Source organism: Lissotriton helveticus, chromosome 6 (assembly GCF_964261635.1).
Source record: "Lissotriton helveticus chromosome 6, aLisHel1.1, whole genome shotgun sequence".
In the NCBI taxonomy this organism is placed as follows: Eukaryota; Metazoa; Chordata; class Amphibia; order Caudata; family Salamandridae; genus Lissotriton; species Lissotriton helveticus.
In genome coordinates, this window is record NC_136067.1 from 2,046,805,598 (window position 1) to 2,046,830,074 (window position 24,477).

At 49.7% G+C, this 24,477-nt stretch overlaps 1 protein-coding gene across 7 annotated transcripts in view; it reads left to right on the top strand.

The window, feature by feature from the left end:
- CAD (carbamoyl-phosphate synthetase 2, aspartate transcarbamylase, and dihydroorotase) overlaps positions 1-24,477 on the top strand; it is a 414,808-nt gene that overhangs the window by 189,699 nt on the left and 200,632 nt on the right. For all 7 annotated transcript variants that reach the window (XM_078650082.1, XM_078650077.1, XM_078650079.1 and 4 more), the window contains exons 24-26: positions 460-642; positions 1,367-1,471; positions 1,834-2,079. In XM_078650082.1, the coding sequence (XP_078506208.1) occupies positions 460-642; positions 1,367-1,471; positions 1,834-2,079 (534 nt within the window). The remainder of the gene's footprint in view (positions 1-459; positions 643-1,366; positions 1,472-1,833; positions 2,080-24,477) is intronic.

Genomic DNA, 24,477 nt, shown 5'->3' on the forward strand with positions numbered 1-24,477 from the left:
TTTATGGTAGAATATATTCCTCTACCATAAAATTCTGTTGAAGGTGTGATGTCCTGCTAGGTCTTTGTGCCATGATCATGTTTAACCTTTTACATCAGAACAGAGGTGAAGGAATGTTTACACGTTTCGTAGTAATGACTTGTCAGATAACATAATCGATGACAAAGTTCGGTCACCACCTGAAGTGCCGTACTTGATACATACACACAAGGGGAATCACAAGGATCAGATTTTCTGCTTACACATTAGATGTGCATACTTATTTATACAATTCGCTATCTAATGGTATATTAGCTATTTTGTGGTCCACTGTGCTGTCTGTATCAGAGCCTGTTCTGAAAATGTAAATATGCCCAATGGTGTCCAACTTAAAATACTCTTAATTAAACCTTTTATGTATGCAATGGATCTCGAGCCACCCTCTCCAAGCTCAGTTATGCTTACTTCATGGTCTTTCAGGTGCCACAGTTTTCCTTCTCCAGGCTGGCTGGGGCAGATGTGGTGCTGGGTGTGGAGATGACCAGCACTGGGGAAGTGGCCTGCTTTGGGGAGAACCGTTACGAAGCATACCTTAAGGCCATGCTGAGCACCGGCTTCAAGATCCCCAAGAAGAACGTGCTGCTGACCATTGGTAGCTACAAGGTGCGGACAGTCTGTTGTGCTCTAGTGATCAATGAACCAAGAAACCAATGTCTGTCTTGGGAGAGTGACCTTTTTGCTTGCCAGATGAGTGTTGAGGATTCCTGGGTGACAGTATTATGGTTGAGGGAGGGGTAGAAAAATGTGGTGAAGTGCAGTTTATAAAGAGTGAGATTTTATGCTGCTTCTTTATTTCCTATGAAAGTTTTTGAATGCTACAGTTTCCACAAAATGTAACAAGGTGCTGCTTTTGTCTGTGAATTGCACATTTACTGTAATCTTTATAGTGAGGCCAGGTGAGTGTGGCAGTTTCTGTGCAAGGGAGGTTGCAGTGTTTTATGTTTCCTTGGGAATAGCATTCGAGTACAGCAGTAGAAAGCAGTGCATGGGACGATTTAATCTTTGGGGGGTATGTGGAGGTGCAGTAGTTTTCAGAGAATTTAATGGAAGATTGTAGACTATGTAGGGTTGTCAAGGCTTTTTGCCATTTCAATGTGGGTGATTAACATGTTGTGGTGATAGTCTGCAGGCAGTGTAGTGAATAGTCTTCAAGGTGATGTAGTAAATAAGGTGATGTACTACTGATACTGAAGGATGTGGTACTTTTTTGGCATGTTTGCTGTGAGGAGAGCACAAAGAGGCTGAGGCTTTTGTGTTTAGGCTCGGGTGGGCTACCCTGTGAAGCTCCTGGGGCATGATCAATTTCTTACAATGCTTACATTTACAGAACAAGTGCGAGCTGCTCACCACGGTGAGGACGTTGGAGAGCCTCGGATATGATCTGTACGCCAGTCTTGGAACCGCTGATTTCTACACAGAACATGATATAAAGGTAAAGATGAAATAGGAGTCTGAGGGTGAAGGCTAACAGTGCACTGTGGGGCAATAGAAGAACAAACTGTACTGAAGCACAGAAGTGTGAGCATGTGAATGGGAGACGTTTAGGCTGGGAGAATACATATTGAGGCGGTATTGCTATGATCAGCAATATTTGGACGAGATGTTGCAAATCATGTTTTTCATCTGCTTTGATTGAAAGTAGGGCTCTGCCTGATTAAAAAGTGTCTCCTGCACACAGGTATTCATTGAAGGATTGTTAAGGCCTGTTAAATGGAGTCTGTTTTTAAAAGCAGAATGGTTTGTCCGAAGAGGCCACTTTTCTCTATAATGTCTGACTTCTTTTCTTGTTGACAGGTTAAGGCAGTGGACTGGCACTTTGAGGAGTCTGACAATGACGGCCCCCTGAAAGAGAAGCAGCGAAGCATAATGGACTACCTTTCCGAAAACCACTTTGACATGGTTATCAACCTCTCCATGCGGAACGCTGGGGGACGCCGCCTGTCATCCTTCGTCACCAAAGGTTACCGTACAAGACGGATGGCTGTGGACTATTCAGTACCCTTGATCATTGATATAAAGTGCACCAAGCTCTTTGTAGAGGTAAGAAGTGTACAACAAATGGGTTCTCCAGAGAGTAAAGTTGAAATCTGCTACAGCTAGCAAACGGTGAATTGGAAAACAATAATCAAGCATGGTAGGAGACTTGAGTGTGAAGGAGTGCAGTACTATGAGGGCTGATATGTAGTGTTACAAACGGAGTATTGCTAGGGTCGGGCAGAGGCTGGCAATTTCGATGTGTGTGTATATATCAGATACCCACTAGTGTGACATGGAGAAGAATAGAACCTTAGATACTGGTAGCTGTTTGAAGAGGTAGCACAGATCCCCCTCTCTGGGTCCTGAAACAAAGCACATCCTGAGTTGAGGGGCCAAGCCTCCTCCCCAGGATGGGTAGGGTCAACGAAGGAAAAGCTTCTAAGGCTTGCCGCCTTTGTGAGCTGACACAGCCATTTGCTGCTCCCAGGACACTGGCCCCCACCGGTTCTCACCCCCACTTTGGAGGAAGAATCGACTGTAAAACCAAGATAGGACGATGTGTGCCCACCTTTGCCAACCTCACCCCTCAGGTGGGGGAGGCGAGGCGAAGTACAACTCTCAGTCCTCCCATTTTGAAGATGGAGGGACCCTGCCAACCAGAGTGAGGCTTATGCCCTTCCTCCCTCTGGATGGTTGCATAATATGGGGTGTACCCACCCCAAGGAAGGAACCCATTGGGCACGAGCTGTACCTGCCAACAACGCCCTAAATTAAGTGTTCGAGGCATGTGGGCTGCTGAATTCATATCTGTGCATAGATCGCCGCCTAGTGTTGGGTCCGGATGATTGCACTTTGTTGTCTTGGAAGAGTCTTCGAAGTATCACGAGATAGGTGACTCGTCCCCTGGACTACAGTGCGCATGGGCATCTTCTCCATCCTCAGATTGTTTTTTTCCGCCATTGGGTTCGGATGCTAACTCCAAAACTCCAACTTCGGAATCGAAAACAAAACTTTCTAAAGGCCTTCGACTTCGACGGTATTGTTCTCGTTCGGTACCTCTACTCGATCCAGCTTTCCTTCTCCCCTCGGTCGTCGACGCGGGCTGTTGGGCCTTTTCGACGCCACGTGAGCCGACCGTCGATGGAAAGAAGTCCTTTTAAAAGGTGCCCACAATGCCACAAGTTCCCACATACTGACAAACACTCAGTATGCAACAAGTGCCTTTCCCCAGACCATAGGGAAAAAAACCTGCCCGGCCTGCGCCCAGTTTCGGTCGAAGAAAACCATACGGATCCGACGGGCCGCTAGGCAAGAGATGCAGCGACAGGCACCGGAACGGACAACATCTTCGATGATGACCAGGAACTACCGGAAGCTCAAGACTCTGACCTAGAGATCGTCACCGTCGAGGACTACTCTGACTCCGATGACGAGATCCCACCGGGGCAAATCATGAGTGCACTGCCCCGACACCAATTAGCCCGTTACCGAAGGCTCCGGTCGAGGCATCGCCAAAAGGCCTTAGCCAAGATCATAAAAAAGTTTCGCCAGCCCCGCCATCCGGCTCTGCTCCGAAACCTTCAGAGACCCCAGGGCCCAGTACCATTGTCCCGAAGAAGGTTCCAGAGCCAAAAAAGTTCGTCGACCCGAAGGGCGTCGAACCGAAGGTCGTACAGCCAGAAAGCGTCGAGCCAAAAAAGACTGTCGACCACAAGAAGGCCGCTCCGCCGAAAACCGTCGACCCCGAAAAGGTAGTTGAACCGAACAAGGGCATGCAGCCCAAGGGTGCCGAACCAAAGAAGGTCGCCGACCCGAACAAGCCTACTGGTCCAAAATCCGTCGACCCGGCAAAGGTCGCCGATAAAAAGGGTGCCGTACCGAAGCCCGTAGCACGGCCGGAAAAACCTGTCGACCCAAAGAGAAGTGCTCCGAAGACACCAGTCGATCCGAAAAAGAATGTCGACTCTGAAAAGGACACTCATCCAAAAAAGCCTACGGAGCACAAAAAATGTGTCGACCCGAAAGTTCCAGTCAACCCCAAATCACTCATCGACCCCGAACAAGGGCCCGAGCCGAAAAAAACCAAGAAAACAACACCAAAAGTCGTCGAAAAAGAAAGTGTTACCGACCCAAAGAGCTTTAACACTCAACCCAGGACTGTAGAGGAAGAACTCTTCCACCCAGATCCATCAGACGACCAAGCAAAAATATACATTAATCCAGAGACTGGTAAAGTTACCATCCTGCACAGAAAGAAGAGGCCTCTGGACTCTGGCTCACATTCCCCTATTCCATTAAAGAACAAGCATTTACAATGCAATAGGTCTCGCAATGACATTGTTTTGAGCTATTGGCATTGAAATGTTATTGTTTTTTCCCCTTCCTGAAGCATTAATTAAGTAATGGCGTTGTAAATGACAATGTCTGTTACCCCCGGTTGTCCCTTGCAAAGCTCACCAGCATGTGCCCGTCATAAAAAGGAATATCTGACAATCGCATCTTAAACATTTTGCAGCAATTCTATAGCTGCGTCGCGTGCCATCAGCAAAGGAGTGTAGATATTACTAGTGCAGCAGGCACAGTGGCAGCGAAACCTAGAGATCTGTGAGGGGCCCTCTGTACCTTAATTATTGGGTATTTTTTTACTATCAAAACAGAGGACAGGGGAACAAATCTCATTTCTTACAATATTCAATTAAAAATTAGCCACTGTCACCAAAAAGCACAGATGATGATAAAACAGCTTTATGAGAGACCTTTTTTATACCCTCTCTGCTTGGCCAAAAGAATCTCTGGCTGACAGAGGGGAGGGTTTTATTAGCATGAATTAAAACTGTGAGAGTTGAGCAGTGAGGGATGACCGCTCCTCTCCTCAGTGATGCGTGTAAACAAACGCCTGCATCACAGTCAGGCTGCCGGTGCTTATTCTTAGAGTTTCGAAACTAGACAGCAGCTGCATCCTTCTGGATTGCTGGTAGCGTCTTCCTACTCCGTCTGGGAACCACGCAGAGGATGCAACATAACGGGGCGGCATTTTAATGAAACATTACAGAAAGGGGATCACTGACTTGAAACCCATATCCATTGCAGGCAGCTGGGCGGAGGCAGGCACAGTTACATGCTGCATTCGGACACCCAACTACTTTCATTAACAGTTTCATTCCCAGAAATGTGTGCAAATACACCGTGCAATAGTTCTTCCCCTACTTTTTCCTGTGCCACCCTTTCGTAGTAGAAGTGGTCGCTTCCAAACACAGCGTTCAGTATCTCTGCAGTCCCAAATTGATTCAGAAATGGCAGCAAACTGGTGCGGCACCAGGACGCAGTGTTCACTCAGAAGCTGCTGGGAGAGAGTGGGCCTCGGGATTTCTGGGAAGGGAACCGGTTTTTGGACAGGCAGATTAAAACCAGTGGTTAACCCCGTGTTTAGGTGTCACAGTGCTGCTTACTAGTGCCGCTGTCACCTGGTTCATGCCTCCCCTTCGCCTACCTCACGCCCATGCATGACACGCAGCAGATTAACCTGACAGGCAGCAGATTAACCCAACCATATGGCTGCCGGCCAATCTAGCTACCGCTCTACCCGCTGCTCTCTACCCCTCTGTCCTCGGAGCATGTTCTGTGTATCCTGTGCAGTCTACCTCGTCTCACATGTAAAGCTTCTCACGCTCTCCCAGTCTCCTTTCCCTTCTCCAAGCAGACACTTGCTTCGTTTGCCCTTTCACCTCTGGAGCTGTGTGTTGCACAGCTGCCGACTCCCCGTAAAACACTCGTGGGGCCTGTTCACTTTGTTTTCCCTTCCGTTCCTCATGAGGTGCGGAACTCGGGCAGTGTTCGGTCATAATCTAACTACAGCTCATGTAAAAGGCTTTAATACCCTTGGGCCGAGTTGGCGCTATATACAACTGCAAAATAAATATAATAAAAAAGAAAATAGAGTGGATGGAAAATAGAAATAACAGCGAAGGGAAATTGGTTGAGCGAATAAGAAACGGGGCTAGACTAGACAGAGACGGGAAAACCACGAACAAGAACTGTGAAAGAAACAGAGTGCTGAGGGTAAGAATGGAGTTTTAGAAGCGCAACGGGACAGAGTGGGGAAGTAGAGGAACAGTTTCATGAGGAAGTGCAGTGCTGGCCGCAGCACTGAGCACACAGCACGCAGAGGAACTCCTCGAAAGAGGAGATGGGACAGGCGCCACACTCAGCTGTCTGGGTAGGGGTGTACTACGGGAGGTGGGACACATGCCTACCGGAGGTCCCGGGAGGAAAGGCTGCTTTACTTAACTTTGGCACGCAGCGTGAGGGCTGTTCCCCAAGAAGAGCGTGTCAGCAGTGCGGGAATACATCCAGCTGAACCTGGGGTGTGCTGGGGGTTGTACTAGTGCCAGAACGCGAACAAGGCAGAGCTGTAGTGGAGGGCAGGGACATCCTACTTTGTCATGGAGACGAGGTGAAGCCGGGGCAATGGAGCGAGGCTGACGTGCGCTAGAGGGAGAAAGGGAAACCCGCCCGTAGGGCACCACCTCAAGAGACAGTGCTAAAGTGGCTGTGAGTGGGACACGGGGTGTCAGGCGGGGAAGACCTCTCCTCAGGGGAGAGGCAGGGGCCAGGGACTGCTGCTGATGCAGACAAGGAGGGCGGGCCATGATTTATTGCAGCTCTTTTGTTTCGAAAAAGAAAAAAAAAAAAGAAAAAGAGGATCCCGCCGGAGCTCATAAAGATAAGAATCCTTTTGCGACACCAGTAAGTCAAGTGAGCCAATCGCTGATAAAAACAAGCACACACGTACCTGTTTTTCAGCTTATCGCGCTAAGCCATCATCTGATGCACATGATTAATGTGCTGCCAAAATCCAAGATCTACTGCGTATGTTGTCCTGGAGGCATGCAGCTGGGGGAGGGGGACGACAATGAGGGAAGAAGGGTGACTGTATATTAAATACAAGTCCCGCGGCGACCCGGAAGCTCTTGGCCGGCCGGCCAATCCGGTCGCGGCCGACCGGAAGTCCCGCCTCCCGAGGTCCGCGAGCTGCCGGCGCATGGAGCGCCCTGCCTGTCCGAATCAGCCCGGGTCCCCAGGAGGGGGCCGGGGAGAAGGAGTGTTGCGCCTGTTGCGGGGCTCCTCGGACCTGAGGGAGCCCCGATTGTGAAGAGGAGACGAGATGCTCCGTGAGGCGCGGAGCGCGAGAGGAGCCCGCCGGAAGAGCGCAGTCGGTGAGTGGGGCCCAGGGCTGAAGTGAAGTGCGTGCGTGCCTGTGTGTATGCCTGGGAGGGGTGGGGGAGGGGGAGAGTGTGCGCGCGTGTGGGAATGTGTGTGCGCATGCGTGACTGTGTGATTGAGAGAGAATGCGAGGTAGGGGATAGTGTGCCTGTATGTGTGCCTGTATGTGTGTCGTATGCCTGCGTGTGCATGCGCGCGCCTGTGTGTGTGCGTGCATGCAGAGGGGTGGGGGCTGCCTGTGTGTGTGTGTGAGCAAGGGATTTGATTTGCGCATGCGCAGCTACCAGACGCTCGCTCCCGAGGTGAAATCTGACCTCGTCAAAGCGCGCGTCTGGTAGCTGTCCACTCTCCTGAATACGGGCCACATTAGGTCTGTAGCAGACTCTCAATGCTCACGCATTGAGAGTAGTCTGCTCGACCTAAAAAGGACTTTGGGACTTCTCCCTCTAGACCACAGGTCTTCAAACTGTGGGGCGCGCCCCCCTGGGGGGCGTGGATGGGTTCCCAGGGGGGCGCAACGACCTCTGGAAGTACATGTAAATGAAGACGCCTGGAAGTGCAGCGATGTTTATTTGCTGCATTTCCAGGCTGTCCTCATTCACAACGAAGCCTTCAGAGAGCCCTGGGGCCAGAGGTCAGTGGGTGTGCTGCTGGGTGCTCGGTGGGCAGTGTCTGGAGTCTTATTAAGACTTCAGCACGCCCGAGTTTTTCACAGGTCTTTAAAGACCATTTCCATACCATTTGAAACTGTTTATGAGGCTAAGTTTTTCACCTTTTTCCAGTACCCCCTGGGCCCCATCTGCCTATTCCTTACATCTCATAAGCACTGACAATAAAGCTGCGCATTCACACTATGCGAGATGCAGATCTGCAGAAATTTTAACTAAATATGATGCAGCGCGGCATTATTCATTCATGTTGTTGGCCAGGGTCCCCTTCATCCAAACTCACTAGCAAAGGCACACAAAAAAGCATCACAGCAGAGGTGCCCCTTGTAGGAGAGTGGGGTCTGCAATCCTATGGTCACCCCAGATTTTTGCTTTTTGCTTCACTGGTTTACGACTTTCCCTGGCTGTGGGCCTGCTAATCAGACCCACAGCCTAGCTGTTCTCTCTCTAAATTGACAACCATGTACTTTAGGTGCATTTACCAATTGGTACTGGGCCACCTTATCAGTCCCTGTACAGTGTACCTTAGGTATCCAGGGCCTACCAGGGGCTGAAGCATGTATTCTGCCACCCCTAGCTGGCCATCTAAAACTGACACAACTGGCTGCACGACAGCTGGGGCAAGGTGGTGTAATCACCCTTTGCTATAGATATAGTATACCTATATCTAACCCTAAAATGGACACATATACACCTATCAGTAACTCCTATGGCAGGCCTTATCAATCCTGAAGGCAGAGTGCTTGGAATTATATGAGATGGTGCTCTGGTATGAGCTGAGCCCGTTTGCAGCTTGCGGAACCAAGTCCTAATAGCTGTTCCGTGATAACGCTATACCATATACTCTTAAGTGCATTATCAACCTCGCGGTTAAATGCTAACTCTGGTATAACATGTCGAGTAAGGTGTCATACGAATTGGAATACTACCCCCTCGCCAATTCTGGCGACGGGGGTAGCATTCCACCCTTCTAGAGGGGCATGACATGTATGTAACTGTGAACCCCGGTTAAAGTCAACTCGAGCCTCAGCATCACAAAATGGATGCTGCCACCACAGACACAAGTCTGACCTCCTGCTGCTGGGAGTCCTTCCAGCGAGGGAAGCTTGGACAAAGGGTTTCCTGCCTTGGGAGGTGCTAGCACCACCCCAGACAGGATTTTGTGTATTGAGGTAGGGAGGCCTGAAAGGAATGAGACCTGCCTGGGGCACACAAGTTGCCCTGTGCATACACCGGTTCAAACCAGTTGCTGGGGCATCCCTGCCCCAGCTCTGGCGGGAAACCGGACAAAGGATAGGGGGTGTAGCCACCCCCCTTCCTGGTCCCACCCAGGGGAGGGAACTAGTCAGTAGTGCAGCCCCCTTTAGCAAGATAAAGGTAGGAGCTGGTCCCATTCCAAATTAGATTAATCCTGAACTACTCTACAAGAAGAAACTCTGGCCTTCGACGTTCTGCTCCACAGAAGACTGAAGAAAATCTCCCTTGTGGGCAAGGAGTGTCCACCCTGCAACTGCAGGCACCATCAAGCGTCCAGCTGCTTCACTTTGTCGTCTTCCCTCAAGGATCCAGACTTCAGAGCCCGACGAGACCCGGATTCCCAGACCTCTCCGACCTCAACTCACATCTGCAGCAAAGCTGAGACCCGTGGGTGCGACGAGACACGTGAGACCGGCCATCTTGAACGAACCTGCACTTCGCTTCCAGCACGACTCCCGAGGTAAACTCGACCAAGTGCTTTGGGGACTGAGAAGCCCCAGCCCCGAGCAGCCCCTGCACCGAAGATCAGCCCTCCAGCATCCACGAGATCTGCGTGGGGCCCTTCTGCTTGTTTGCTGCTCGACGCGTTGTCTGGTCACTTGCCGGCTGGCTAGTGGCCTCCTAGACGACAAATCTTTGCTGCTGGTCTGGTTGCTCCAGACTGGCCCTTGCTCCCTTCCAAAAGAGGGGCACCCCGGACTCTCCTAGTCCGCACCAGATGCTTTCTTCACTCACCGCGTGGGTTGCCTTTGCCAAGGCCTGTTGACGCCGATTCCGGATCCAACACCGCCGACAGCGAGAGCCTGCGTGGGACAGCTCGTGCCTCCATCCTGGTCGTCGAAGACACCTCCTGGTCCACGTGCCTGCAGAGTCAAGCGTCCACTCTTCACCTGATCGCGACGACAACATCTGGTTCCTTCCTGGTTCCACACCGGTCACTGGCTAGTGACTTAACACTGTCCCCTCTGCTTTCAGGTCCTCTTCTTCACCGACCCACCCTTGGATCGCACCGGACATCTTCCTCCTGGTCGCCTGCAGCATCTTTTCTTCCAGGCTCCATAGACTTCAACGCGAGAACCCGACACACTTTGACACCTATGCACCCGCAACCCGTGGGTGAGGTAACGAGAGCATTTCGGTGCTCAAGGGTAGTTTAACTGTCCTAGTGTCCAGTTCCACAGTCGTTTTAGTCCTACCTAGTCAGGATTGTCCGTACTCACCTTTAACTTGAACTGTACTGTCCATAGACGTTGTTACGCATCTCGCGTGTGAGTTCACACTCTGCACACTCGTTCCGTGGGCCTCCTATTACTTACCTAGTGTTAGTGTAGCGTGGTCCCAACGATCCTACAGCCTCTGGACAGCTCCATTCTTTCTATCGACTTTCACATTCCACTTAGTATATGGTTTGTCGTACCTCTAGGGCACCATTGTAATTTTGTGCAACTTATCGTATTTTTCTTAAGAGATTGTCATGTGCTTAGCCCTCTGACCTCATAAAGAGTTCAGAGGTGTTGTTATTAATAAATATAGTGTATATTTTCATAACAACCTGTGTGCTGTCCTTTCATCTGGTATTCAAGGGGTTATATTGTGGTAAAACAGCTGGCTTCACATGCCAAAAGAGTTTAGCCTAAGACTGCTTTGTCCATGCTACCATTAGGATAGCTGGTCTATAAGGTTGACTTACAACCAATCACCATAAGGGTTGTTTGGACTGATACAAGGTGATCACTAGAACTAGTGAGCATCATATATCAGGCCAACTTCTCACACCCCTCTCCCCCAGAACCGAGATTCTCCCTGCAGTGCCTCCTTTCAAAAGCTGCATCCCCTCGGTTCTGTTCAGGGTCAAATCTCCATGTTAATAGCCATTGACAACTGCAAGCAAGCAGACAGAGAAAGAAAAGACGCAGACAACTTTGCATATCTCCTCCTCAATGCCAGAACAATCACTAACCGAAGAAAGCCCACAGCTTTTAATTAAGAATGTCGAAGTACACTCACTGCCCCTGATTGGAAACACTGTGAAACCTGCACACTAAGGCAGTGCAGTGGGCTGGCTTGAGCAGAGGTACTGGGACACAATTAAGAAGTAAACAGTCACTGACTCCAAGGAGGTCTGGCAGACACACTGCTAGTAGCAGAACGAGAGTAAGGTAAGGGAATGCATGGGCAGCAGAAAGGGTGAAGCCAAAACAATACATTCAACATGCACCGCATAGAAATCAGGATGCACCAGCCAAGTCAAAGCTGGAGACAAAGCAGTGTAGTACTAGGGCTGGCTAGATAGTACTAGTAATAAGAACGAATCCATCTGTTTTAATGGACATTTGTGTCCTGTACCAAGGCATTTTGTCGTTCTGTCCAATATCATATTGTTGCTCATTTTGTCAGTCCATTAACCCCTTGCATGCGGCCGCGATTCTGTGCCTGTGCGGCAAAATCGCAAGTGGGCGGGTTCATGACTGCCCCCAGCCGTCATCAGCACACGAGCACCGCGGTGCATGATGGACAGGAGCCGTCATCAGCATGCAAGGGGTTAACACAGGATCAAATCACTACAGACATTAAAATATTGATTGAACTAAAATGTAAACAAACCTCTTTGGCGAAGTTAGATGTGCAGAAACATTTCTGAACACAATTTCTAAGGCCCTCTTATGCCCCTTCGTTCAAAGTGAGCGTGGGGCACACAAAGTGATTAAAGGGCGCAACTTTTAAACGAGCATGGGTCAAGCGACCAGAGCACACTGTGGTAGATAGAGCCAGCCCACACCCTCGCGCAAATACTGTACAATACCCCAGCTTCCCAGATGGAGTCACCCCAGTTCAAATCCTTAGCCGCAGGTTGAAGAGGCAATAAGAACGCAGTGCATGACCCCACCTTACCTAGGGAGTAGCCCAAGCCCATATCTGGTCACCTGGGAGCAGCAGGTAAGCAATACTACAGCTTATGTTTCCAATGTCCCAAAGGCATAGTAGGTAGTAGGCCATATCGGCCAGCATGTGGGGTGGAAGGGGCAACATCCCGGAACATGACTTCTGCTCCCAAAGGAAGTATTCCCAGTCCTTTTGTTACCCTAGGGTGGGAGCTTGCCCCACCCTTAGATTCCGTGTCCTAAAGAGATCTATCCAAGTCCATATCTGTCACCCGGTAGGGGGCATAGTGTTGGTCGCCAATGCACAATGAACACTGAACCGTGTTCCATCCCTGCACCGGAGGGAGCCAGTCTCATGTCCCCAGAAGTGCCTCAGGCAGAGGGATGTTAATGCCTGCCCACATCTCACAGGTGGTAATACCAGACCTCATCTTCTGCAAGCCCACACTCTCTCAGAGAGCCATGGTTCACAAGCATCCGCCCACCCGCCACCCTCAGCAGAAACACAACCCAAAGCCTGGTGCCACGTACACTGCAGGCTCGCGGGCTGCGGCAATCCGAAGGGGTTGAGGCCGCCGAAGTAGGGGCTGAGCCGGGCCTTGTGCAGCATGCAGGTGCCCGGGTAAAAGAGGCAGAGAAGATAGCCTGCTACTCAGGCCTGCAGTTATCATTAGTGCAGCAGGTGTAGATGCATTGAGGTCAAAGAGTGTGAGGGGCTCACAACACCCCAATTATGGGGAGCAGTTTGTTTGTGTTATCTGTTTTTGTTCGATGCATTTGCTGTTTTATAAGTCTCATAATTGGTGCGGTTCATAAGCTATAGAAAAAGTATTCCTGAAATCATCCCATAAACCCCGCTCCCTGCAAGCAGCCATGTCCCTCCCGCTCCCCCAATCCTTACCATCAAGTTTTGGAGGGGGGGCCCGACCTCAAAACATTTTGCTTAGGGGGGCTCAGAGTAAAACGTTTGAAGACCTCTGCTCTAGACCCTTCATCCCTTTTCAACCTATCATTCCTACTACACCCTTTAATCCTTACATTCCTTACTCTCCTTCTCGCCACGGGGACAATGAGGGTAACATGGGGGATGAGCCACAGCCTCAATATGATTTCCCACAAGATCCTCAACCACAAGAGGAACCATGGGAGGAGCCAACAGACCCTTACAACACCCACCCCATCCCTTTATGTACCCTCTTATCCTACTAAGCCGTCACCTACAGATGGCACCATAGTCTTCAATCAACTCATAGACAGGGCAGCACAATTCCACAATGTAGGCATGCATAATGACCCTGTTGAGGAAGACTTCTTATTTGACACCTTCCCCACTTCAGAAAAAAGTGTTAAACACTTCCCATGTTAAAAGGAGTTCTAAAACATGCACCTGACATATTTAAGGATACAGCCAGGGCACGAGTAATCAACCCCAGAATCGAAAAGAAGTATAGGGCAGCTCCTACAGACCCTACTTACATCAGAGGACAGTTACCACTAGACTCACTGGTAGTGGCCAATGCACGTAAACGGGCCAACTCCCAAACAGGGGAAGCACCTCCCCCGATAAAGAGTCAAAAATACTGGAGGCATCAGGCAAAAGGGTAGCAGCACAAGCCTCCAACTCATGGAGGATTGCTAATACACAAGCCCTACTGGCTCGTTAAGACAGGTCGCATTATGATCAACTCGAAAGCCTAATGCAACACCTGCCTGAGCCCTTTAAAGCACAAGCTGATGACCTCATACAAGAGGGAAAATTTATAACAAATGCCTCCATCAAATGCGCGCTTGACGCAGCAGACACCGCAGCTAGGTCAATTAACACTAGCGTCTTATTACGCAGACATGCATGGCTGCGTATTTCCGGTTTTAAGAATGAGGTGCAGTCCACCATTCTTAACCAACCTGTCAATCAAGATTTTCTATTTGGCCCTGCTGTCGACACCATTTTGGATAAAATGAAAAAAGACACAGAAACCGCTAAATCAATGGGGGCATTGCAATTTCAGCAACACAGAGGCTCCTTTCGACGTTCCTCATACAGGGCAACTACACAAGGAAATACCTCGCAAACATCTGCCTCATACAAAAGTAACACACAAGGTTCCTTCAACAAGAACACAAACAGAGGAGGTTATAGTGGCAACAATAATGAGGGGAGAGGACGTGGAGGCAATAACACCAGAGCCTCCACTGCCACAAAACAGTGACTTAATTTTGCTGCCTCCAGACCACCTAACACCGGTGAGAGGCAGACTCCAACAGTTCCTACCTGTCTGGCACGCAATTACCACGGACAGGTGGGTGAGAGAAATTATCCAGTTTGGTTATTGTCTATAACTGACTTCTACACCACCAAACATACCACCCAGACATCGTCCTATGTCCACGGAACACATCACCCTGCTCCAACAAGAGGTGAAATGCATGCTGGAAAAGGGAGCCATAGAGCAAGTCCCTTTCCACCAACAAGGGACTGGAGTATACTCCCTATACTTCTTATTCCCAAGAAGGACGGCTCCCTCAGACCAATATTGGACCTCCGACCCCTAAATCAATATATACTATCGGAACACTTCCATATGATCACACTACAGCAAGTGCTCCCGTTGCTCCAACAAGGAAATTTCCTAGCAACACTGGACCTCAAAGATGCGTATTTTCACATACCCATCCATCCAGCCCACAGAAAATGCCTCAGGTTCACAATAGAAGGTCAACACTACCAATTCAAGGTTTTGCCCTTCGGGGTTACCACGGCTCCAAGAGTGTTTACAAAGTGCTTGGCGACAGTGGCTGCACATCTCAGAAGGCAACACATCCATGTGTACCCCTATCTGGACGATTGGCTAATACAGGCGAAATCGTACCAACAGTGTGCAGCACACACATCTCAAACACTTCAGCTGCTACACAGTCTAGGGTTTTCGATCAACTACCCAAAATCGCATCTGCAACCATCCCACGCACAGCAATACCTGGGAGCCACTATAAATACCTCAGTGGCAAAGGCATATCCAAACTCAACAAGGATAGCAAGCATGCAGATACTCATTCGCAAATTCCTGCCACAACACTCTCTGCCAGCTCGAGTCTTTATGCAGCTCATAGGCATGATGGCCTCCTGCATATTCATTGTCCCCCATGCCAGACTTCTAATGCGCCCATTACAAGAATTCCTAGCACGGCAATGGAACCAGGCTCGAGGACAACTAAAAGACCTAGTGTTGGTAGACAGTCGCGCTCACAACTCTCTGCAGTGGTGGAACCCACAAAACCTTTCACAGGGGCGACTGTTCCAAGACTGTTCCACAACTAGTACTAACAGCGGACGCATCACTGACAGGCTGGGGAGCCCATCTCCTTCAATACACAGTATAAGGGCTCTGGACAACCAAACAGAAAAAGCTGCATATCAACCAACTAGTATTGCTAGCGATATTCCTAGCCCTGAAAGCATTTCAGAAATACTTGTACAGCAAGACGGTGTTGATCCGAACAGACATGACCGCAATGTACTATATCCAGAAACAGGGAGGAACGCACCCTCCACAGCTGTCCCATCTGGCACAAAGCATATGGAAGTGGGCCATTCCCAAAAACATTTTTCTCCTAGCAGAACACCTACCAGGAAAGGACAATCAGATTGCTGACCTGCTCAGCAGGCACAGCCAACAACTACACGAATGGGAGATTCACCCCCAAGTTCCCCAGCCATTCTTCAAAGAGTGGGGTAACCCAGAAATAGACCTGTTTGCCACAAAAGAAAACTCCAAATGCCAGTACTTTGCCGCCAGATTCCCACATCCGTTGTCACAGGGCAATGCGATATGGATGAACTGGTCAGGCAGATTTGCGTACGCTTTTCCCCCAGCACCGCTGATCCCGCTGGTGGCACGCAAACTGCGACAACACTCACTCACGCTAATCCTAGTTGCTCCCACATGGGCGAGACAACCGTGGTACACAACGTTCCTAGAACTTTCAGTAGTTTCTCATCAAACACTGTGCCTTGCACCCCATCTTCTAACTCAGAACCATGGAGAAATCAGACACCCAGATCCCAGTCAGATGAACCTAGCGATCTGGCTCCTGAGGTCTTAGAATTTGGATACCTTAACTTGCCCCCAGATTACATGAACATCATTAGGGAGGCAAGCCGACCAACCACACGAGCGTGCTATGCAGCTAAATGGAAAAGATTTGTTATTTACTGCAATAATAACCAAATCAACCCATTAGACGCTTCCATACAAAACATTGTTACCTGCTACATCTAAAAAGATGTAACTTAGCATACTCTTCTATACGACTACACCTCGCTGCTATACCTTCAAAACAGGCAACACCTTTCACTGTTTAGAGTACCAGCAATCCAAGCCTTCATGGAGGGTTTGAAAAGGGTGATCCCTCCAAGACACCCCCCTGTGAGAAGTTGGCCTGATATATGATGCTCACTAATTCTAGTGATCACCTTGTATCAGTCCAAACAACCCTTATGGTGATTGGTTGTAAGTCAACCTTATAGACCAGCTATCCTAATGGTAGCATGGACAAAGCAGTCTTAGGCTAAACTCTTTTGGCATGTGAAGCCAGCTGTTTTACCACAATATAACCCCTTGAATACCAGATGAAAGGACACCACACAGGTTGTTATGAAAATAAACAGTATATTTATTAATAACAAACACCTCTGAACTCTTTGAGGTCAGAGGGCTAAGCACATGACAATCTCTTAAGAAAAATACGACAAGTTGCACAAAATTACAATGGTGCCTTAGAGGCACGACAAACCATATACTAAGTAAGTGGAATCTGAGAGTCGATAAAAAGAATGGAGCTGTCCAGAGGCTGGAGGTTCGCTAGGACTACGCTATCTTCACCTTAGGTAAGTAATAGGAGGCCCACGGGACGCGTGTGCAGAGTGTGAACTCACACGCGAGATGCGTAACAACGTCTATGGACAGTACAGTTCAAGTTAAAGGTGAGTACGGACAATCCTGACTAGGTAGGTCTAAAACGACTGTGGAACTGGACACTAGGACAGTTAAACTACCCTTGAGCACCGAAATGCTCTCGTTACCTCACCCACGGGCTGCGGGTGCATAGGTGTCAAAGTGCGTCGGGTTCTCGCGTTGAAGTCAATGGAGCCTGAAAGAAAAGATGCTGCAGGCGACCAGGAGGAAGATGTCCGGTGCAATCCAAGGGTGGATTGTTGAAGAAGAAGACCTGAAAGCAGAGGGGACAATGTTCACAGTCACTAGCCAGTGACTGGAGTGGAACCAGGAAGGAACCAGATGTCGTCGTCGCGATCAGGTGAAGAGTGGACGCTTGACTCTGCAGGAACGTGGACCAGGAGGTGTCTTCGACGACCAGGATGGAGGCACGAGCTGTCCCACGCAGGCTCTCTCTGTCGGCGGTGTTGGATCCGGAATCGGCGTCAACAGGCCTTGGCAAAGGGAACTCACGCGGTGAGTGAAGAAAGCGTCTGGTGCGGACTAGGAGAGTCCGGGGTGCCCCTCTTTTGGAAGGGAGCAAGGGCCAGTCTGGAGCAACCAGACCAGCAGCAAAGATTTCAAAGTTCGTCATCTAGGAGGCCACTAGCCAGCCGGCAAGTGACCAGACAACGCGTCGAGCAGCAAACAAGCAGAAGGGCCCCACGCAGATCTCGTGGATGCTGGAGGGCTGATCTTCGGTGCAGGGGCTGCTCGGGGCTGGGGCTTCTCAGTCCCCAAAGCACTTGGTCGAGTTTACCTCGGGAGTCGTGCTGGAAGCGAAGTGCAGGTTCGTTCAAGATGGCCAGTCCCACGTGTCTCGTCGCACCCACGGGTCTCATCTTTGCTGCAGATGTAGGTAGAGGTCGGAGAGGTCTGGGAATCCGGGTCTCGTCGGGCTCTGAAGTCTGGATCCTCGAGGAAAGACGACAAAGTGAAGCCGCTGGACGCTTGATGGTGCCTGCAGTTGCAGGGTGGACACTCCTTGTCCACAAGGGAGATTCTTCAGTCTTCTGTGGAGCAGAACGTCGAAGGCCAGAGTTTCTTCTTGATGAATAGTTCAGGATAATCTAATTTGGAATGGGACCAGCTCCTACCTTTATTCTCCTAAAGGGGGCTGCACTACTGACTAGGTCCCTCCCCTGGGTGGGACCAGGAAGGGGGGTGGCTACACCCCCTATCCTTTGTCCGGTTTCCCGCCAGAGCTGGGGCTGGGATGTCCCAGCAACTGGTTTGAACCGGTGTATGCACAGGGCACCTTGTGGGCCCCAGGCATGTCTCATTCCTTTCAGACCTATCCTCCCCAATACACGAAATCCTGTCTGGGGTGGTGCTAGCTAGGGTGGGGCTAGGAACCCTTTGTCCAAGCCATCCTCGCTGGAAGGACTCCCAGCAGCAGGAGGTCAGAATTGTGTCTGTGGTGGCAGCATCCATTTTGTGATGCTGAGGCTCGAGTTAACTTTAACCGGGGTTCACAGTTACATACATGTCGTGTCCCTCTAGAAGGGTAGAATGCTACCCCCGTCGCCAGAATTGGCGAGGGGGTAGTATTCCAAATCGTATGACACCTTACTCGACATGTTTTGATAATGTTATACCAGAGTTAGCATTTAACCGCGAGGTTGATAATGCACTTAAGAGTATATGGTTATAGCGTTATCATGGAAACAGCTATTAGGACTTGGTTCCGCAAGCTGCAAACGGGCTCAGCTCAGGCCAGAGCACCATCTCACATAATTCCAAGCACTCGGCCTTCAGGATTGATAAGGCCTTCCATAGGAGTGACTGATAGGAATATATGTGTCCATTTTAGTGTTAGATATAGGTATACTATATCTACAGCAAAGGGTGTTTACACCACCTTGCCCCAGCTGTCATGCAGCCAGTTGTGTCAGATTTAGATGGCCAGCCAGGGGTGGCATAATACATGCTTCAGCCCCTGGTAGGCCCTGGGTACACCTATGCCCTGGGTACAGGGACTGATAAGGTGGGCCAGTACCAATTGGTAAATGCACCTAAAGTACATGGTTGTCAATTTAGAGAGAGAACAGCTAGGCTGTGGGTCTGATTAGCAGGCCCACAGCCAGGGAAAGTCGTAAACCAGTGAAGCAAAAAGCAAAAATCTGGGGTGACCATAGGATTGCAGACCCCACTCTCCTACACCCCCCCCCCCAGTCTGGAATCTAAATCTAGTACTTACCAGACTTATGGGCCCTCCTTTCCAACCTCTACACTCATGCGAACTACAATTCTTAACGTGGAAGGTTGCATTCTTAGTTGCTATTACCTCACTCAGAAGAGTGAGCGAATTACAAGCATTAACAATTCAAGAACCTTTCATGCAGGTACATGCCAACAGGGTGGTTCTTAGAACCAACCCTAAGTTCATGCCTAAGGTTGTATCCAATTTCCATATCAACCAATCGATAGAACTGCCAGTATTCTTTCAAAATCCGCAGTCAGTAGCTGAGAGAGCCCTACACACATTAGATGTGAAAAGAGCCCCACTTTATTACGTAGACCGAACTAAATCATTTAGGAAGACAAAACAACTAATTGTTGCTTTTGCCCCACAACACAAAGGAAATCCTATTTCAAAGTCAGGAATAGCCAGATGGATAGTTAAATGCATTCAAATATGTTATCAAAAGGCAAAATGCACTTTAACCGCCCCCCCCCCCCCCCCAAGAGCACACACTACAAGGAAAATGGGGGCATCCTTGGCTTTCCTAGGAAATATTCCTCTTGAAGACATCTGTAAGGCAGCTACATGGACCACCATACTTTCACAAAACACTACTGGGTAGACGTGCAAGCAAAACAGCAAGCTGCTGTAGGCCAGGCTGTCCTCAAAACTCTTTTTCAAACTGCTGCAGCTGGCACAGGTAGCCTCCGCTAGAGGAGATACTGCTATACAGTCTGCACAGATATGAATTCAGCAGCCCACATACCTCGAACGGAATATGCTACTTACCAGTATGCATCTGTTCTTGGCATGTAGGGCTGCTGACATTCAAATCGCCCACCCTCCTCCCCGGTGCCTGTCGCAGCTGCAGAATTATCTTTGGCATGGCCATCTCTTACTTTCCTATCTCCATCTCTGCCACAATGGCGAAAAACAATCTGAGGATGGAGAAGATGCCCATGCGCACTGTAGTCCAGGGGAGGAGTCACCTATCTCGCGATACTTCGAAGACTCTTCCAAGATTCTTCCAAGACAACAAAGTGCAATCATCCAGACCCAACACTAGGCGGCGATCTATGCACAGATATGAATGTCAGCAGCCCTACATGCCAAGAACAGATGCATACTGGTAAGTAGCATATTCCATTATGGGTCAACCCCGAACCTTGCCACCCGAGACAAGAAAAGAAAGGAGGACGACCGAAGAGCCATGCTGAAGAAAGAAGAGGAGGACACCAACTGACTTAGCCTCAGCCCTACCTACCTGTCCAGACCTGCTCTAGTGGTATCCCAGTGTGTCCTGCAGCCAGCAGCCCCCCAGAACCCAGAGGACCTGCCCAGCCTTCCCTACAAAGACTTTGTCTCCCGTGAGCACCGGACTTGCTTAAGAAGCAGACACTGGCTCTGATCGAATCTGCACCGTACTGTCTCGCCCCAAGTTTGAGTGGCCCAACACACTGCAAGATGGCGGGGACTGAGAGTTGTGCTTCACCACGCCTCCCCCACCTGTGGGGTGAGGTTGGCACACCTGCCTTCCTCACTTGGTTTTCCCACCTATTCCCCGCCCATAGTGGAGGTCAGAACCGGCGGGAGCCAGTTGCTGGAAGCAACAATGAGCTGTGGTAGCTCACAAAGGCGGCAAGTCTTTGAAGCCCCCCCCTTCATGGACCTGCCCATCCTGGGGGAGGAGGCTTGGCACCTCATCCCATGCTGTGCATTGTTTCAGACCCCTGAGAGCAGCAGGCTCTCGACCCAGGGGTTCAGACACATGTTTGGTGATGGCAGCTGGCAAGCAGCCACTCTGCCAGGACTCTAGAGTTAGATCGTTTTTCAGGGGTCATGTCTAAGATGCCCTCTGCGTGCATTTGTCATTACATTATAAATTAATTTCCTAGTGAATATCCAAAAATCCCCAATGGCCTGAAAGACGGTAGGAAGCTGGCTTACTATATAGTGCATCAAAACAAGTACACTTCAGAGTGTCCAAGCAACCCTTGTTGGTTTACCGAGTCACAATTAATAATACGAAATGCTCTTTTGTGGTAGTGTGGGTGAGCAGTTAAGCTTACCAGAGTGGTGCTAAGCATTAGTTGTACTCAGAGGCAATAAATGAGACGCGCTGAAATCTGTGACCAATTTAGAAAAACACATATTTTTATATAAATTTCAACACCAAGAACTTCGTCATTAAGTAACTACTTTTCGAGTTATCGATTTTGATAGGTAAGTGCCTCTGTATATGATATTGCCACTAAGTGGTAATACCGTGTACAGAGTTCAGGGATTCCCCAGAAGTGTACAGGGCTCATTTTGGTCGCGGGACCGGGGACAAAGGTGCATAGGGGATTGGAGCGGAGACCGCTACTGTCAGCTGTGGATGCGGGCAGAGAGGTTATTTGTGGGATCTGGCGGCTTTCGATCGGGCTTTTGGGCGCCTACAACTGCGACGTGGAGGACTCGCTCAAATAGCGGCTCCCGCTATTCCACAGAGATCGGACCTCCAGGCCTGATGTGCGGACTCTAGGGCTCCGATCGGCTAATCTCCCGCACCTGACTGCTGCATGGTTCCTCTGCTGGGGGTGAGATTGCCCATAAGCGGGTGCCGCGGAGAAACGTCTGGCTGCTGCTGGTGGGGGCTGGGCAGAATCGGGGCTGGCACGGCGGCAAGAGGAAAACAAGCAGAGTCTTACCTGGTCTACCTGGACCCGGTAGGAGATCCTGTGGTCCCCTGGATGGCCCCCCCTTTGCTTTTTTGAGTCTCCAGCCCCGCAAGTTACCGTATATTGCTGCTGGGAGGGCCAGCGGAGATACAACATCGCGGCTGCCTCCATCGCTGCACCATCGCAACCGTGAGTAAAGTGAACTGTGTCCTCTTCACTTCTGTCCGCACATGATGATCTGAGGCATCAAAGCATTTTGAACTGTATATCCTGCACCCTATCTTGCTTGGGTAATACGGGCTTACTATATCTGCAGCAGCTGGGAATACCATGGTGGAAGCTGCAAGGCAGCCATTTTGTGGATGCTCAGATGCCGTCCTGGGAGTCCGATCCTGCAGACCTGATCCAACGGAAATGCAGAAAGCTCTGGGATGGGCTTACTTTCGAGGCCTTTCCACTGCTGAATTACTGCACTGAAGTTCCTGGGTTGTGTCAGTGGGGAGGACCATGGCACAGCTCCTGCAATAAACGATCCTGCTGTGCAGCCTTATCTGGAGTCATCCCCTCACTCTTGACCTTCACAAATAGTGGGTTTCTGCTACTGGCCTCCTCATTCCACAGGGCGGCGATACCACACATCTGAACTCTCCAGCAGGTGACCCCTCGATAGTTTGCATCCGCACTTCGGGCTTAACATTCTCCTTGATGTCACTGGGCTTTGTCTGATGCCCGATGGAGCTACATGGCTTAGCTATAGGGGAGATGGACCGTGGATTTCCTCCTTGGTCGTCACCTACCCAGTCGGTCTTTAGACAGACTTCCTCTTGTCTCTCCTTGTTGTCTTTTCTCTTTCCTCCTTTTCCCACCTCCCCCGCCCCCCTCCAATGCTTTTCTCTCTCCTTTCTCTCCTCTCCTAATGTATTGCCTATTATTCTTGATGTATTATGTAATTGTTGATCTTGTCTGATACATTGTTGATCCTTATGTATAGTGCTCTGATACCTTTGGGTCTAGCCAACCTCACTTTCCCTCCTCCCCTCCCCCCCACTACTTTCTCGCGCCTCTCTCTCCTCGCCTAATATATTGCTGACTGTTTGATATGTTTTCTTGTTTGATCTTTTCCTATATATTGTTGAACCACATTGTTGCACTTCCTTTCGTCTCTCCTGCAGTCTCCTACCGCATCCGCCCTCCATTCATGTCTCTCCTTCCCTCCTCTCTTAATGTATTGAGACTGAACTATTTTGTCTGACACCCGATGGAGCTACTTAGTTTAACTATAGGGGAGATGGGCCGTGGATTCCCTCCTTGGTCGTCACCTACCCAGTCTGTCTTTAGACAGACTTCTTTTCGTCTCTCCTCATTGGCTCGTCCCTAGCTCCTATCCCCTCTCCCCCGAATTCTCTCCCCTTGCCTGCTACTCTGCCTACCCCCTGTCCTTTGTGCCCTTTGACTAAGCACTCCTTCTCCCCTTGTTGGGGAAAGATCCAATATTTATACTCTGGAGTCTCGGCGAACCCGCTGAGTGAGTCCACTGTGCCAAGGGAGCCACTCACACTTGAGGTATGGTATGGCACCCCTTGCCAAAGCACTCCCTCTCCCCTTTCTGGGGAAGGATCCAGTATATAGGCCTTGGAGTCTCAGAGACCTCTCTGAGAGAGTCCACTGCGCAAAGGGAGCCTCTCGCAACAGAGATAGGGAAGTGATACCACTTCCCCAGGGATCACAGCTTACTGGACTTTGGACGTTTGCCTTGACTCGTCTCCCGGTTTGTGTCCCAGTCACCCTTCCCCTCCTCTTCCCATGCTGTGTCTCTCACCCTAACCTCCTCTTTCCCGCCTTCATTATCTGTCTACTTCCCCTGCTCCAACCCCCCCTCCCCTGAATTTCTCACCTTGCCTGCTTCCCCCTTTGCGTATTTGTGCTTCTTGTTTATCTCGACCTTACCAGTAACTATGTGGCCATGCTCTAAGAACTATGTAACCTTTGTTATGATGTAACCTGCAACTATGATCTGATGTACATGTAAAGCGCTCTGATACCTCCGGGTCTAGCCAGCGCTATATAAAAATCTTGAATATAAAAATAAAATGTAAAAACCCAAAGTGCTCTATAAGTTGTAGTGTGTGCGAGCAACCTTGGGTATAACACAAGTGAAGACATTTATTGCACAACAGTGATCAACAATGGACACACGACTCAAGCAGGAGATTCAGACCAATTTTAGAGAAATTATATTTTGTGCTTTATTTTAAGGCCAAGATCTTTGTAAAAAGATAAGTTGTAATTAAAAATACTTTTCTCTTTGAAAACTAGACACTAAAAAGTTTTCAACACAGTCCAATGTTATCATATGGGGAAAACAACATTGCAGTTAAACCGGTAAGTCCTGCACACACAATCCTAGTCTTCGGGGCCAAAAGTCAGCAAGATCCAGAGGTCAGGTGAAAACCAAAACTGGACCACCAGCGGCACAAGGGCAGCCAGGTGCAGAGGTCAAAAACGGAGATCGGCCCAAGGCTTTCCAACGGAGACAGCGGGTCCCTGGAGCCACACGGCTTCCAGGATTCTTTATTCGACAAAGAGGCTGCA